Genomic DNA, 17176 nt, shown 5'->3' with positions numbered 1-17176 from the left:
ATATCTTCTTTATTTTCACCATATCAAAAGGAGAATTAGACGAAAGCTTTTATGTGATTATCCCCATATCACACTAGCCAGACTTCCATAGAGCCAACTTGAATTCAGTAAGTCATTTTTGTATGCACTCATTTTAAATTCATCTTCTAGTTTCAAAAAAGTCAAAAATAAAATAGGGGTCAAATAATAGCTTTCATACAATAGTTCCAAGTTATACTCTTCTACAGTAGCTTCTAAATATATTAATTTCTTAGCTTTCTTGTGAAATTTAGTTAAATGTTTGCTTCTTGAAGAAATAAACTATGCAAGTGCAAAAGACAACTGCATGTCTAATCTTCATTACATTAAATTGCTTGTCTCCATGTTATTAAACAGATGAATATAACATATATCCATTTCTCCTCCTTCTCCTCCCCTTAGGTGTTACAGTTTCTCATTTCACATTCCGACACCATACAAGCAATCCTGCGCTGTCAGGATGTTAGTGCTGGGTCTTTGCAGGAACTGGCTCTGCTGACAGGAATTATAAGTAAAGCAGCACTTCCTGGTGAGTTGATTATGTTGAATGGATTTTTATCAGTGCTTTACAGACTGACCTACACTTGCTAGGAGGAGGTTATTATTACTTTGTAGTTGTGTATGACTTAACTGGAAATTGAAATTAAGAGTTAATTGCCTTTTAAAAAGTAATACATTTATAAAAATGATATAGGGTCAGTATAAAAAACTCCAAAAGTTCAAAAAATAACTAACACTCAAAATCCCACTATGTAGAAATTACCAAACGTTAACATTTGGTAAGTAGCTTTTGAAACATTGTTCTATTTGTATGTTCATGTGGAGGAGATGGTGTGATGGAGAGAAACAGGGACATACAGAGATAACTTATGAGAATGGGATACTTTTTACATGCAGTTTTCGAAAACTGCTATTTAATTTTACATGAACTTAACAGGTAAACTAATTGAAGAGACTGAAGACACCGATGAATTCCAGAGAAATGTTTCTTAACTACAAGTGTACAAGAGATATTAGTTCTTAAAGATCTCTATGATTAAGAAGAAGAAAAGATTATGAAAAATAAATATTTTGGTCATTAAAACAATTTTTTTTACTACATGTAGATTTTAGACAGAATTAACTAGCTCCTAATACGAAAGATGAAGTAATGACTTATTTTACAGTTTTTTTTCTACCTACAGATATTATATATTGTCTTTACTTTTTCAAGTAAATACCATTTACATTCAGTCCTGCAACATAATACCTTCAGCTATTTAGTTTTGTTTGTTTATTTACATGGATTCACAGAAAAACACCAATTCTTTTTTTCCTCCCATAACTTCACCATTCCTGAGTTTGTTCTTTTGATTTATCGCTTGGTATTTTTAATTTGTATTGAGTACCCTTTCCCCAAGCAAAAGTAAATAATATTCCTTGAATTCTCTAATGTTTATGAATGTCTTAAGTTTGCCTTTGTTCTTGAGTGACAGTATGGCCAAGTATGATTTTCTTTTCCTCAGAACTGGTAATATTAATGGTAACTCGTATTTATTAAGCATTTACGTGCCAGGTGCTGTTTTAAACACATCATGTTAATTGACTTAATCCTCACAACAGTCTTATGAGGTAGAACCGTTATTGTCCGCATTTCACAGATGAGGAAACTGAGGCACAGAGAGGTTAACTATTTCAGAGTCACACAGATAATACTGTAGGGTTTTCCAGGCAGTGTGGCCTCAGCCTGTGCACTTAACTGCGAGGCCATATTGCCCCCGTTTTTATGCTGCTTTGAAGAAGTCTGAGACCAACCCCTGGTTCTGCTCCACCACCCCCAGGATTTTTTCCTCTCTGGGCATACCTCCGTGCCTGAGCCCTTCATGCTGGGAAGAGGAGAGAGTTTGGCAGGGCAGAGAGCAGTGTGTATTAAGGCACTTGGAGCCTGTGCTCCTTCTGAGGGGATCCCAGCATCAGCTCCACCCAGCCTTGGTGTGTCTCAGTCCTGTGTGCGTATTATGCTCATTTCCCTGATTCATTCCAGTGTCCTTAGATGACACCAAGACAGGCCACCCTTCTTGCCTCTGCTAAGATCCCGTAGTGCTATGTAGTAGTTCTCCTCCTAATGGTTTTTACCTTGATTTCTCATAATTACTAATTCTGCTAATTACATAATTTACTTAATCAGTCCAGTATGCCTCTTTGCAGATTGCGGGGTCTCCACGAGAATTTGCTGGAGTTTGTTGGCTTACCCTCTTTCCTCTGTACGGCTTCTGAGGGGTGGGATGAGCGTCATGAGTTGAATCATGCTGCTTACTCCCCTGGAATTTTCTCTGTCTCTCTTTTTTTCTTAACCATCACCATTCTTTAGTATTTATGGCATAAGTTGGCCTCTTTCCTTTTTTTGGTGAATTTCATTTATTTGTAGGTTGATGACAGGAGGGACATTCTATGATACTACTCCATTCTGCTATCTTAATCCAGAAGCCCTGAGCAGGTATAGAGGGAATTTACCTTTTATCAAATCCTCTGGCAGGGTGATTTTATTGATGAATTCTCCTCTCATTAATTTTTGTAAACACTCGAACATTCTGTATTTTGCTAATTGCAGCATTTGACCCTGTCACAGTATTAAGGTTATATTCAGAAAAGCACAGTTTATTTTAATATGCTCATGATAAATTCTAACAAAATAAAACAAGAGTAAAAGCCCCCTGACCAGCAATATCTGCTCCCTAAAAGGAACCAGTTATCAATTTATACTTCATTTTTCTAGCAATTTCTCTGTATATGTGTATAAATTGTTTTCCTCCTTATACAAATGAAATCATACCATACACACTGCTCTGTAATTTTTTTCTCCCATTATGTCTTGGAGATCTTTTCTCATCAGCATCTATAGTTCCTAATTTTTTGTTTTTATTTTTTTTTTAATTATTTTTTAATTGAAGTGTAGTTGATATAAAATGTTAGTTTCATGTGTACAGCAAAACAATTCAGTTATACATACACATACATATATATATATTTTCAGATTCTTTTCCATTACCGCTCATTATAAGAAACTGAATATAGTTCCCTGTGCTATGCAATAGGTCCTTGTTGATACTTCATTCTTTTTAACTGGCTGAATAGTTTCCCAGTTGTGATGTAGTTAACCAGACCCCTATGACATGTTGACTATTTCCAGTCTTTTTAAAAATTTCAAATAGTGTGGCCTTTAATAACTTGTGTGTATATGTATGCATTTTTGTATATTTGAGCTGGTGCGTTTGATAAATTCCTGGCAGTGTTTGTTCACAGGTATATATACTTTAAAATATATATATATATATTTTAAGGTAATACCAAATACCCTCCTAATTTTAAAAAACAATTTAAAAAACAATTCAAACTCCTATCAACCCTACTCTCCCAGTTCAGCCCTTGATTGCATATGGTTTTGTATTATCATATAATTTCACAATATATTTTTGTCTTAAATATTAGCCCAGTACTGGATATGTTGTACCTCCTCAAATATGTATCAGCAGGCTAATTTTTTGTCTGTGACCTACAGATATTCTGTACAGTGTTTTGGAGTTGAGGATGATATATATGGTACACAACACTCAGGTGGCATTCAACTGAAAGTTCTTACAGAATCTGAGAAGAATTGGTTGTCTTTTAAAATAGAGGCATCAGTTTTGTGCAGGAGGAGTGAAAGAAGTGGGGAACAGCAACACAGGTTGCAGAGATCAGAAGGTTTAAGGACAAACAGGAAAAAGCCAAAGTTCCATGTTGGTGTTAAGTGCAAACTCCAGCTTTCAAGGGGTTAAGATGGAAAAAGGAAAAAGAAGGTGTAAGAATTACAAACAGCAAATGTGGAAAAAAATATTTCCAGAATTTGATATTAATCAAGTTTTTGCTTTTGTTTTGTTTTGGAGTACAAGGAGGACCTGAACACATTTTCAGATGGTGAGGAAAAATCCTCTGTGGCAGGGTAAATTTTAGAACGTAATTGAAGGAAGTGATTCTGGGAGCAGATTCCCAGAGGAGGTGGAGGTGGGAAGGGATAGTATCGAGTGGAACAGTGAGGCGCCGGTGAGGTGTAACAAGCCGGCATGTGCCAGGTCATATGAGTATTTTCCATTTGTGTTGAGGTGATGGGCTGAGAAATCTAGAAAGAGGAGGGCTTGTCATTATAAGGAGCAAAGGATAAGGTTCTGGGTTATGGGCTATGAAGTATATAACTGGAAGTAAGAAATGGTTTAAAGGACCTGTGAAAACACATGGAAAGTTAGGGAGGCTAGGATAGATTAGGTGGGGTCTTCTCAGCATGACGGCAGACAGGGAACAAAGAAATAAACCAGTGGGGAGAATGACCTGTGGGTTTGTTTGGAGGGCTCAGTAGAAATGAAGAGAGCCCATGGTACTGTAAAAGCTTGATCAGCTTGATTTAGGAATTTTGTAATGAGTCCAAGCTGAGAAATTGAATGGAAACTTCTGTGTCTGTGCAAGCTATACTTTGCCTAATGGAAAAGGGAAAAAAATCAAATAATACAATACCTATAAGAGTTAAAAAAAAAAGAATGTATTTCAGTCTTACTGTTTTATATTCTAAACTGTTTCATGAGAAAGTAATTTATTGCTGAGTTTAGAAAACTTTTAACTTTTATGGTTATAAATAAAAAGATTTTTCTCAAAAACTTTTAAAAGTGCCTTTTAAATATCACTAGTTTTAGATTTCATAGCAATGAATGTGTGATGGTACACTTACAATCTTTGTAAAGTTGTATGTCTCAAAACTCCTTCATGGCAGAGTCTGTCTGTTCATGCATTAAAGAATATTTAAAATATTAAAACTGGTTTTCGTAGTTTTTTTAAATGTTTTTATTTTGTCTATTATAATACAACATTTTAAAGCATTCTAAATTTTATAGGTATATTAAGTGAACTTGATGTTGATGTAAATGAAGGCTCTCTAATGGAGTTACAGGGACATATTGGAAGATTCCAGGTAACTGATTCTTTCTTCTTTAAAGAGCAGCTATAAGACTTGTAACAAAATACAGCTGTCCTCTCACCCATCCTCCCCTTGCTGCCCCCGGACCTGGGTAAACCCTTTCAGTGGTTTTAATTGCTTCTTTGGTATCTCTGAATAACATGCTTGTGTTGCTACTACTTGATTTTCCAGTTTTAGTAATCATCTATTGACCTTCCATCAAGGAGGATGAGAATTAGATCTCTTTACTCCTGTTCTTTCCCCCACACTATATGTACATTTTTCATAACACACCCTCCCTGACTCAACCTAATCATATCATGATTTGATTAGATTAATATTTAGTGTCACATTATTCCTGCTATGTAATTTATGAATAAACCATGGACCATATGTTACTTCCCTGTGCAACTTTATGTTTTCCCTAGAGTAAAAAATTGTTTCTTTATTTGCTTGGTTTTATATACTTATTTCTGATTCACTCCCAAACTCTCCTCGAGTTGTATAATCTCCTTCCAGTATATTCAAACATATTAGATAGCTTATACATTAGGTATTTTATCACAGTCTTTCTGGGAGCCTCCTGGCCTGCTTTGATATGAACATCTTCACTTTTTTTGACAGCAGAGGAATTATATGTATGAGGTAGAATTTATATTCCATTGTTTTTGATACAGTAATTTTCTTAACTAATCCTCTTTTTATGAGCTATTACTCAAGTTTCCAAAAGAAAAACTGCCAAAAGCATTTTTGTGTACCAGTTTTTAAACTATAGATTAAACAACGTAAGGGTTATCACTGAGTTCAAGGGTATATAAGTAGTACTTTTTGAGTCATTGTCAAATAGCACTCCAGAAAGGCTTGCACTCTCTCCGGCCAAGCCAAAGTACTCTGATTTTTTTTCTCAGTCTTCTAACTTTTTTCATTGGTGGGGAGAAAAAAATATTTTTGATGGCTCTTTCATAACGTGGCCTCTGGAAATGCATTAGTGCATCTGATTTATCTGTAAGAGTAGCCAACAATCAGTTTCAAGTTTTAAAAATAGATAACAGCTATTTTGGCAAAATAAGTTAAAATTATAGTCTCCTGAATATATTTTACTTTATCCAAACTTTTAATTTAAACTAACATCAGTTTAAATCAGATATTATATATGTATTATATCTGTATAGGTAGGTATGTGTGTGTATAATACCAATTTTTAAAATACATTTTTTTATTGTGCACTTACTATGTGCAGAACGCTATATACTAAGCACTTCAAATACAATTCAATGTCTCGGGTAACCCTAACAACAATCTTACAAGGTAGAAGTTGGTATTACCACTGTAGAAATATGAATTTAGAGGCTTTCGGACACATAGTAAAAAGTCATGTACCTATAGCTGGAACCCACATCTCTGATTCCAAACCCATATGCTAACCACTGGACATACTGCCAATTTTGCAAAGCTTGTCCTTTCCCTCTGAAAACCTCAGGAACAATTGTATTCTCAGGCGAAAAGTACTAACATTTCAAACAAATGGCCTTTGTGTTTTATCTGCCAAGGTTACCTCTGTGTTCCCATCTCCTTTTTTCCCCCCATCTCCTTTATGAAATCTCCCGAAGCAGCCACAGGAGTAACAGCCTTTACATTTGAGCCTGAGTAGATAAGATTATCATGGACGTGCTTTTATTTGCCATCTTATTTTGCTTCTCATTGTTTATTGACTAGTATTTATGTAATGGGTATCTACCAAGAAGTTATTTGGTGTGATACAGGAAATCTTTTGGCAAGCACATAGGTTATAATGGGGATTAACTGCTAAAAAATGTTGATTTTTAATGAGTTGACTGCCAAACAAATACATTTGCAGAAAGGTGGATTTTAGTAGTGCTAAGTTTAGCTGACTCAGTTGGAAGTAAGAAATCATGCTGTAAATAGTGATTTCTACTGCCTGCTGAATTTTTCTTTTTTATATCCCTTGAGAAAGAGAGGTCACTAACTTTAAACATATCCAACTAGATATGAACAAAGTATCTTTTTCTTCCTTAGCGCCAATGCTTAGGACTACTAAGTCGCTTTGGTGGCTCTGACAGACTGCGTCAGTTTAAATTTCAAGATGGTAACGTGGAGGGGGATAGAGTGAGCAAGAAAGATGAGATCGAACTGGCTATGCAGCAGGTAAGAAGAATGAGAATTGTGTAACTATTCTTTAAGATTTTTATGTTTTTGGAAATACTTGAGAAAAATAATAGATGTGGGTAATTTTACAAACTGATCTATAACTTTGTTCTCCTTCAAATCTGAATTTCCATGATATTAGGGTATTTAGGGAGCTAATATGTTTGTTCCTGTTGTCCTTCCTTTGTAGATTTGTGCCAATGTCATGGAGTATTGCCAGTCCCTCATGCTACAGAGTTCCCCTGTACAGAGTGCCGTGTGTCTCTTCACCCCCAGCCTGTCGGAAACCATTAACAGAGAGGGGCCCCGGCAAGGTGAGCTAGTTCTCTCTTCCTGTATTTGAGGAGTGAAGTTGCTGGGATTATGACAAGGTCTAGTTGGCTCCAGTAAGATGTAATTTTTTCTTTTCCAGTAATTGATGGGAAATTTTTTTAAATGACTTCTGTAAGAAGGTGTGATGAGGAGGTACTATTGTCAGACCTGTGGATGTAGCTGGAGAGCTTGAGAGAATAGAGACATTCAGGATTTTCTGAGGCTGAATCTGGAAGAGCCATGTGGGGAGAATATAGTTTTATATAGTACTTGAACCCCAAAGAAAGAATCTAGAATTGGAGAGTAAACAAGCTGGGTAAAAAGTATGAATATATAATAAGTGGTTTGTATGTTAAATCATGTTAAGCTGAATTTAGTGCCTTAGTTGGGTTTTTGTATCATAGCTCCAAATTTCTGTCACATAGCAAAGTAAAATTTAGATAATTAGTAAACTGATGTTGCCTATTATTTCCTAGTGACCCAGTAGGGAAGATTTAGAACATGAGGCAGGATTTTGCATTGGTTTAAGCTGTTCTCCCATGGGACACTCAAAAGCCAAAAGCCCATTTGGATCTTGCTGGTTGTAATGAACTGGTGGTGATTTCAGTAAATCTTCTGTTTGCAGTTTCTGAGAATCATTTTGTCACGTTTTCATCCTGTTCAAGATCTTATTTTCCTTGAAAATTGCTTAATCTGATAAAATATGTATTTAACAGAATGACATTATGAAAGCTGTATTAGTTTAACAACATATAACTTCTAATTTATGTAAGTTATGCTAAGAACTCCTGTTTGTCTAACTTCATTATAAAATGTCCCAGCTGGTGGGATTAAGAAAGAAAAATTTTTATTGAGATTTTATTTGCATACAACACAATTCTCCCATTTTAGGTATACAGTTTGAGTAATTTTGGTCATTATAACCATTGTAACCACTACCACAACCAAAATACAAAATAATTCCCTCCTCCTTGAAAGTTTCTTCTTGCCCCTTTGTGTTTCATATAGAAAGAATCATACAGTTATGTAGTCTTTTCTGTGTTTTTGACTTTCTTCATTTAACTCAATGTTTTAGAAATCCATCTGTGAGTGTATTACTATTTTGTTCCTTTTATTTCTGACTAGTATTCCATATTAAAAATATACCACCATTTATACAGTAGTTGATAGACATTTGGGTTACTTGCATGTAATGTTATCTGGGGACCAGGGCACCTAATTTCACTAGGAGAAGGGTGTCTATAATGACCTGTATCATAACTGTCAGATCTTCACTGAAGACTGGTAAAGGAAACCTGGCAAGTCAGATGAGTCTAGGATGGTTTTTTTGGTGGCCACATCCACTGACAAGGGACTCTTCCTCTCCTCATGAGGATTTATGAGATTTGACTTTGGAGTGAATTTAAGGGAGATTACCACCTGGAAGGAAGCAGACACAGATCTCTCTTTCAGTATTCATGGCAGTTGGGGCCATTAAACAAAGATTATCTCCAAATTAAACTTGAAATTACTAAGGTATTTCTCAAGAAATCCCTCTGTCACCAGGGGAGATTGCTCTGTTTGCCCCACACAAACCGTTTCTAGCATTATCGCTCTCTAGTTCTTCCCTCAGCAGACAGCTTTTCCAGCATTGCTCTGTTCCTTTACACCTTCATCAGAAAGTAGTCAAGTAAAAGGCAGAACATTTTGTTTTGCTATCCTGATGGAGTTGTTGTGGTAAAAGACTTATTAAGTTGTAAATTTAATTACGTTTTTTGAATATTTGTTAGTGTTCTTGTCTCTTTGGAAGAGTGATTTGAGCTGGGAATTCAGCAACAAGAAAGATGCAGACTAGAAATGAATCCATATGACTAGAGCCATAGGGTGAGGCAGGAGTTACTCACCTGGGGTCAGGAAACTACAAACTGTGCATTTGTGTGCATGGGGTGGAGAGCAGGGGGTGGAGAGATGGGTGTAAAGGTCTGTAACTTCCGTAGAGCTCTCAAAGAGGTCTTCACCCAGTAAAAGGTAAGCATTATTGGTGTCCATCAGCCAGATTTCCTTATTTTCTTGAGGCTCCAGCCTTATGTACCTGCCTCATTACAGTAATTCTTAACCACTTCTTTGAACGGTCTCTTCTTGGCTTGGTTTATATGCTCTTAAATTCTTGAGCTTTAGTTTTTAAAAACCAGGTCATTTGAAATTCATATAAAATGGTTGTAAGTAGAATTTTTTTTTTTTTAATCATTAACTCTACTAGATACCCAAGCCCCAGTGGTTCCATACTGGCGCCTGCCTGGTTTGGGCATTATTGTCTACCTGCTGAAACAGAGTGCTAACGATTTCTTCAGCTATTATGACAGTCATCGAAGGAGTGTCAACAAGCTACAGAACGTGGAGCAACTTCCCCCAGATGAAATAAAAGAGGTATGAACCTTATAATGAGCTGTGGAGACTTTTGAGAAGCCATTGCTTTCACTAATAAGGACCAGGGGACTTGTGTCAGACTTGCAAGTAAAGATGATATGTGCAGTGAGACAAAAGGAATTAAGGCGATTCCGCCGCATAGCTTGAAGAAGAGGCCCTCACACTTCGTAAACACAGAAAGTCGACGGAATGACAGTGAAGTTGCACCTGCTCAAGAAAACCTCCTGCCATTCAGTAGAAAGGCTGCTGGCCTTTCAATAAAGAGTTTTGCTAATTTATATGCTAAAAATTGGTGCTGAGAAACTTAGGTTTCTATTGAAGATACTTTTTCAGTTAGAAGTGATTCCTTAGGTAAGATGTCTCTGTGTCTTAAGCATCTTCAGCATCTGTAGGTGAATTTTTCAGACAAACGGGATGGTGTATCAGACTTGACTGCCTTCTCTTAATGACCTAGAATCATCCCTTGGCATCGATTGTAGCTACAGATGCTAAGTTCCTAGGCTTGCTCCCTAAGCAGCCTGCCTTCTTTTCCATTTGGCACAGATGAACTCTTAGTCATCCCTTGGCCAGTGCTGAAGATTCTCGGTGTCCCATGTGGCGACCTGGCTGTTGAGCCATTTTGCCATTCCTGGTTCACACCAGGTTTTCTGAAAAACACCGTGTCACTCTTAAGAATAGTCACAGCCTACTCCCTCTCACCATTCTCCTGATAGTTCTAGGGAATATTTATTAAGACTTTATGATGTGCCAAGCCCTAAGCTACATGTTTTACCTAAATACATGAGGCTTATATTATTGCTTCTCCCATTTCTCAGATGAGGAAACTGAGGCACTGAAAGATTGAATAACTTACCCAAAGCCACACAGCTGGCAAGCACAGGTTGAGGCAGGCATTACTGACTGGGTTCAAGTAACTCCTGAAATTATGTGGTTTACACCTGGAAGTTCTTCCCCTTTGTGTACAGCTTATGGGTGATGGTAGTACTCACAAGAGGAACTGCAGTATCACAATGAAGCATGTGGACCCCATCAGCCCCACTTCAGTACACCTTCTGCCCCCCGTCCGTGTCTGCATGTTAAATCGAACCGTTGTGCTTGCAGGTGTGCCAGATGGAGAAGTGGTCAGGGGATGATCTGGTTGATGATCATTTATTTGTTACACTCCAGAAGTCTGATTTGCCTTTTCTTCATAAGAGATCTGACAGCTGTTGCAGAAATCCTCCATGGCACTGTGACCCTTACTGCTTGAAAATCCCACTGTTTTGCTTTGTTTTACTTTGACAGGAAGTTAAGGGTTGGTGGGTCCATCAGCAGATTGGAAGTGCCTGTTTCAAGGAACTGGGCTTTTTCAAAGAGCAGCAGATGAACATTCATTTATGAATTCAACTGCTTCTTTGGCTCTTGTTTTTTTAAAATTACTAGCTTCCTAACTAGGTAATAAATTCTTGTCTGCGAAGATGTTTAAATTTATTTGAATGTTTTTCACAGTACTTATCACAAGTGACCACTGATAGTAGATTTTCATTAAATTTTTGTTACCATATATGTCATTCTTAGTACTGTTGTTTGTTTCTTTTTCTTAGTTGTGTCAGTCTGTGATGCCTGCTGGTGTTGATAAAATCTCCACTGCCCAGAAATATGTTCTAGCAAGACGGCGTTTGGTGAAGTTGATCAACAATCGAGCTAAATTGCTTTCCCTTTGTTCTTGTATCCTTAATGGAACCACAGTGGGGCCTGAAGGGTGACCTATAAGAGAGTCTTCAAATGTGGGAACTGTTTCCTTATTGTCACATTATTTGGGTATCAAAACTTTATGGAAAGGGACATAATTACTGTTCATTTTATTCCAGTAAATGCCTGATATATTTTTAAATTGAAAATTTTTTTCTTACCTTTGAGAGTAACTAGTAATCCTCATAATATACACAGACAGCTTCTGCCAGGACAGGAGATGAGGACACTGAGGGCTTTGCTGGCTTTGCTTCTTCCCAGCACATCATGCTGCTTTCTGGGGAGACACCTTCAGTGGCTCCTTACGCCTAGCCTGTTAGACTGAAGCTGTGTGTAGATGACTGAATGGTGCACTGTCTTTCTCCCCCTGCTCAGAAGCTGGTTTGTAAAATGGTGTGATGAGTTTGTTTTCCTTTAACCTGAGCTCTCTGTAGTTATCATAGAGACCTGCCTGTTTATTCTTTGGCGCCATCTGGAGTACTACTTGTTACATTGCACTCCCACAGATTCTCAGGATTCGTTGTTTGCCTCCAGGACCTTGTTTAAAGGCAGAAGACTACAAGGTAAACTTTATTCTGAGTCACAATGCCTGTAGATGTTAGCACCTTGAAAAACTAGTTAGATTTTAATCTGTTTTTACTCTACAGGTTACTAAGGGTGGATTAGGTGTTTGAGAGCTACATAGTTACTATGCATAGCTGTGTTTTGTCTTTTCCCTCTGTCCATGGGAAATTGTGTGGAGCACAAGAGCATCTTAGAGGCTGCTCTTCAGATGCTGCAGTCGATGGCTGATGCAGGTTCCAGAGTCCTTTGGGCACAAACAATTTTCCAGAAGATTGGAAGTGGGTCAGCCTAGGCCATTATGCTTGTTGCTAGAGTGAGCTTCTGTGACTGATGGGCGTGTATTGGATCCCTTAGGTGGAAGGAAACAGACGGAAAGTGTGAGAACCCTGGTCTAGAACAGTGAAATGCTTCTGAAGGGCTTCCATTTACTGAAAGCTGAAATAGAGTTCTCAGTTTTGACCTGTGCTTTTCATGGCCCTGTGGTTCGTTGTCATAGGTTCTTCCACTGTGTAGTAGGCAGACACTTGCAAAGCTGATTTGACTGTGTCTTTTGTCTCTAGATTCCTTCGCTTCAGAAACCAGTCTGGATTTTAGAAGTGGGCTGACTGTAGTGAGCCAACATGATATTGACCAGGTAAGGTTCTTTTCTCTTTCCTTTTCTTTTCTTTTGGAAAAGCCTGGTGTGTTAGTAAGATTATAGTTTTCAAGGTTGCATATAAAGACCTGATTTGAATGCTGGCATAGCCATCAAATAGCTTTGTGACTCAGAACAATTTCCTTAGCTTCTGAGCCTCCATTTCCTCGGCTAAGAAATGAGAATGATAATTCAGCCTCAAAGCATTTTGTCAGAATTAAGTGAGGCTTTATGTGTGAGACTTTAGGGTAATGTCTAGAACACAGTGAAAGTTCAGTAGCAACTAGCAGGCATTGTGATCTGGAAACTCCACGTATCAGCAGCAGCATCAAAAGTTATTGCTATTTAAAGCAAAATTTAAAATTTACATGTTCATACAAGAAGGGAAAGAAGAAAACACATTAATATCATACCAATAAATTCTAGGGTGGAAAATGTGAATGTTGACTTAATTTGGCACAGGAGAAAAGCCCACATTACAAAAATTTAAAGATATTTTAAATTGGAGGACACAGAATGAAAGAAATATTTGAGACTACTTAATAATGAAATGTCATCTGTGTTACCTCTAGCTTCAGGCTGACGCCATCAATGCTTTTGGAGAGTCACTACAGAAGAAACTTCTGGACATTGAAGGATTGTATTCAAAAGTTCGATCTCGCTATAGTTTCATACAAGCTCTTGTCAGACGCATCCGAGGCCTGCTGAGGATATCACGGAACTGAGAGCTGGTGCTTGTCCTCTTCTGAGGAAGAGATGAATTGGGGAAACCTGTCTCCTTTTTATAGTTTCTTTCTAAATTATGACCAAAAGATATTTTGCTATTTCTTTCTTTATATATGGACATCTTTTCTGTAAACTTCTTTGCCTGGTTCCATCTTCACTAGTGAAAAAAATAAATACTTTTTTAAAAAAAAGTATGGTCAGTCTCTTGAAATTTATCTAGAAAAAGGTCAACATCATCAGGAATTCAACAAATAAACCTTCCACAGCAATGGTTTCTCCCCAGGGGTATTATTCTGATGCTCAATTAAAGGCATAGTCTGGAAATTCTAATTTTTTCTCCCTTTGTTGCTACATTAAACTTTTATGATAATGCTGTTTAATAGAAAAGTGTACTCAGTACTGTGTATTATAGAAATGTCTCAAAAAGTCAAGCCATCTCTTTACTAAAATTATTTTTTTCTTTTCTGCATGTAAATGACAAAATAATCATTTGCATTTGTTCCTTAAAATGACTGAAATTTTTCAAATTGATCATCTACCTACATTTCTCATATAATTAGTATGATGGCTGCAGTTAGGGAAAAATTCTTTTTCCCTATCACCATTCACCATCCTGTTACTTGTCTGGTTGTATTTAAGTGCATATGACTACATCATCTGAAAGACTACTTTTCCCTTTGTGGTCACCAGTATTCAGCCTAATATATAAAAGAGACTGCTGAGAGGGGAAAGAGTCTTGACTCTCATGTAGTGGTAAAAAATGAATACTTAATTCTACAGTGTTCCTTTATTTTCCCCTTTCTTACTCTTGAAAGAAAATTTCCATGGTTTTTTAGGCGTCTTTTAAAAAAAGGTTTTATCACTGTTGTATTTTGAAATTAATCTACTGCCCACCACTTAGTAACATCAATCTTTAACTAAAAGCAGCCTGTTAATAAATAGCATTCTTAGAGGGATATGAATGAATAAATAACTGGTACAAAATGTAGTAATATTGACTGTTGCTCTATTGGTCAAGCATATGGTAAGTTTTATCATCTGGAACACAGACATAACACAGAAATAATCAGAAAAGAGCCTGGGGCACAGAATCAAAGCAGTTTATAAACTTCTGAAGTGTGACGCCTTCCACAGGACAAAGATGCTAGCTAAATTTGTAGTTAGTTAAGAGTTTGGATTTACTAAGCTTCACAATTTTTTTTCCTCTTCATTTCTTCCATAGTTACAGCAGAGCATGGAACAGAAGGTGGGGCAGTGGAGAAGTGTGCGAAGGAGGAGCAGGAAGGACTGCAGCTGCATGGATTCTGCTTAGAAGGCTGACAGAAATGCCATTTAGGTGATAAAACATGACAGGGAGAGGCAAACTCAGGGCTGCAGGGGACATGCCTGACTTGGCATTATCTGGGGTGTGGTGAGAAGTTACTGGATGCAGCATGTGCTCTTCAGCAAAGTGAAGGAGATTAAAACAGATTTTAGATAATTTGTTCAAAAAAGCTTTAGCATTTAAAGGGTAGATTCGGGGGGAGGGTATAGCTCAGTGGTAGAGTATGTGCTTAGCATGCATGAGGTCCTAGGTTCAATCTCCAGTACTTCCATTAAAAATTAAACCTAATTACCACTTCCCCCCAAATAAGGGTAGATTCATCTATTCCTCAACAATACCAAATAAATACAGGAACTTAATATGTTGTTTTTTACTGAGCTAATCAGTTTGGTGGGATTAGAAAATAATCTGAATGCACATTAAATTTGAGATCCATCTTATCTGTATTTGATGCTCAGAATCACTAGTATGGGACTGAAAAAGGCAGACTGATCAAGAATTAAAATTTTGAAAGGCAAGTATCACAGAATGGCAAACAAAAAGGAATAGATAAGGGAATTGAGGCTAATGGGCTTGACTGAGGTTCTAATCTCTTGGGTTTAGACCAGCTAGAAAAGGAGGGAAGCCAGGAGGAAGCGCTAGCTTGTGAGAATATGGAACAGCTGAGAGTTTGGACCTCTGGCAAAGGTCAAAGGTGATAGGATAGAAGGTAGGATTTTTGGGATATAATACTTCACAGGTGGAGTGACACAGTGTGGGTTATGAACATGGTGGATTGCTGAAGTAGGGTGAGGATCAAGGCCACTGGAGGTATGGAATCTGAAAATGCAAGGGTTCATGACCTTTGAAATGACCTATGATTATGATAGCTTGGGGCTGAAAGGCAAGCTATTAGATACCAAAGTCTTCTGCCTAGGAAGTCAACAGATTAAGGCATTGTAAAGGAGTAGAGGGAATACACGAATTTTAAAGGAATTTTTTTAATATATGAGGACATTTAAGTAATAACCTGAAAGTAGCAAGAGTCCTGCCTTTCTTGAGAACCCTTGGTTAAGACTTGACTGACTTAAGTTTTTACCTAGACATATTGGAATGTAGTGTGTTACAGCCATCCATCAGCATCTCCTCCCTCTTGGCAGCCACTTTACTTCAGAGACCCTGTCCCTTCTAGTTATAATTGATTGGGAAGCAACTGATACCAATCATCATTCCTTTCCCAGGAATTTGAGAATGGTAATGAAAGAGTGATCCAGTCTTTCTATTGGATGGACCATTTAATGAGTAGATTCAAGTAAGTTACAGTGGCCATATTTTGAAAAGCAGAAAAAAAAAAAAGAAGGCAAAGAGAGAACACTGAAGCAGATGTTTGAAGAAGGGCAGAAATGGGGAGGGAATGATGCTTAAATTTCTAAAGCTTTCCTCCCATTCCATTTAAGCAAATATGATTTTGTTATTATTTGGAACCAGAGTTCTGCCTAATATAGCAGATAAGGGTGGATTCATTAGGCTGAGAAGAAAAAGAAAATGGTGGTCTTGCTTTGTGTGTGTTGATGGAGGTTGTAGAGGGATTTAAGATCAGGAGTAGGTGGTGGCCCACAGGGTGAGGGGGTGGCCCTGTGTGGAGAGAAGACAGGAAGAACTCACTGACCACACCAGACACAGAATAAGCATTTATTGATCTTTTACATTGTCTTATTTGATCCCCTCAATAATTCAGCAAGGGAGCTGGTGCTGGCCCCATTTACACTGAACAAAAGGAGGTTAAGTAACTTGTTTATGGCTGCCAGAAAGTGCCAGACAGTCATGAATTGGACCCAGCTGTGCCAGACTCCAAAGGCCTCCATCCTACTACTAAATCTCTATCACACATCCTCAGTGCAGGTTACACAGCATATCCGTGGAGCTTCTGAAAAATACAACTCTCTGCGTGGGGCCCCGATGGAGTATGCTGCAAAAGCTCCACAGGTGATTCTGCTTTGCATGTGGATGGGAACCACTGCCTCCTGGAGTCCTTCTAGGTCAGGGAGGCCTGAGGCTGGCTGTGCATTAGAATCATTGAGATGCTGGTAATAATACAGATTCCTGGGCCCCAATCCAGGTTAACAGAAGCGGGATTTGGGGACTGGGTCCCAGAATCTGAATGTTCAAAACTTCAGGGCAGCCTTGGAACTTGGAACTTGCTCCTAGCGAGCCCCACGTGGTCTGGAGGGTCCGCCAGTTCAGGAGGTGATCAGGAGGTGCCCCGCCAGGGGGAGCCCGGGCGCCAAGAGCCGCTTCCGGGCGAGGCGGGAGGTGATGGAGGGGCGGAGCGGGCCGTGAACCGGAAGTCGAC

At 38.1% G+C, this 17176-nt stretch overlaps 1 protein-coding gene across 1 annotated transcript in view; it reads left to right on the top strand.

The window, feature by feature from the left end:
- Positions 1 to 13702, top strand: part of NUP205 (nucleoporin 205) — a 65488-nt gene extending 51786 nt beyond the window's left edge. Inside the window, exons 35-43 of the mRNA XM_031674634.2 lie at positions 421 to 547; positions 4920 to 4996; positions 7019 to 7147; positions 7338 to 7461; positions 9699 to 9865; positions 11449 to 11572; positions 12031 to 12159; positions 12721 to 12794; positions 13367 to 13702. Coding sequence (XP_031530494.1) covers positions 421 to 547; positions 4920 to 4996; positions 7019 to 7147; positions 7338 to 7461; positions 9699 to 9865; positions 11449 to 11572; positions 12031 to 12159; positions 12721 to 12794; positions 13367 to 13519 — 1104 coding nt within the window. The 3' untranslated portion in view covers positions 13520 to 13702. The remainder of the gene's footprint in view (positions 1 to 420; positions 548 to 4919; positions 4997 to 7018; positions 7148 to 7337; positions 7462 to 9698; positions 9866 to 11448; positions 11573 to 12030; positions 12160 to 12720; positions 12795 to 13366) is intronic.
- Positions 13703 to 17176: the final 3474 nt, after the last annotated feature.

Source organism: Vicugna pacos, chromosome 7, assembly GCF_048564905.1.
Source record: "Vicugna pacos chromosome 7, VicPac4, whole genome shotgun sequence".
In the NCBI taxonomy this organism is placed as follows: Eukaryota; Metazoa; Chordata; class Mammalia; order Artiodactyla; family Camelidae; genus Vicugna; species Vicugna pacos.
The sequence above is the reverse complement of the archived record's forward strand: the minus strand, read 5'-3'. Positions and strand labels throughout refer to the sequence as shown.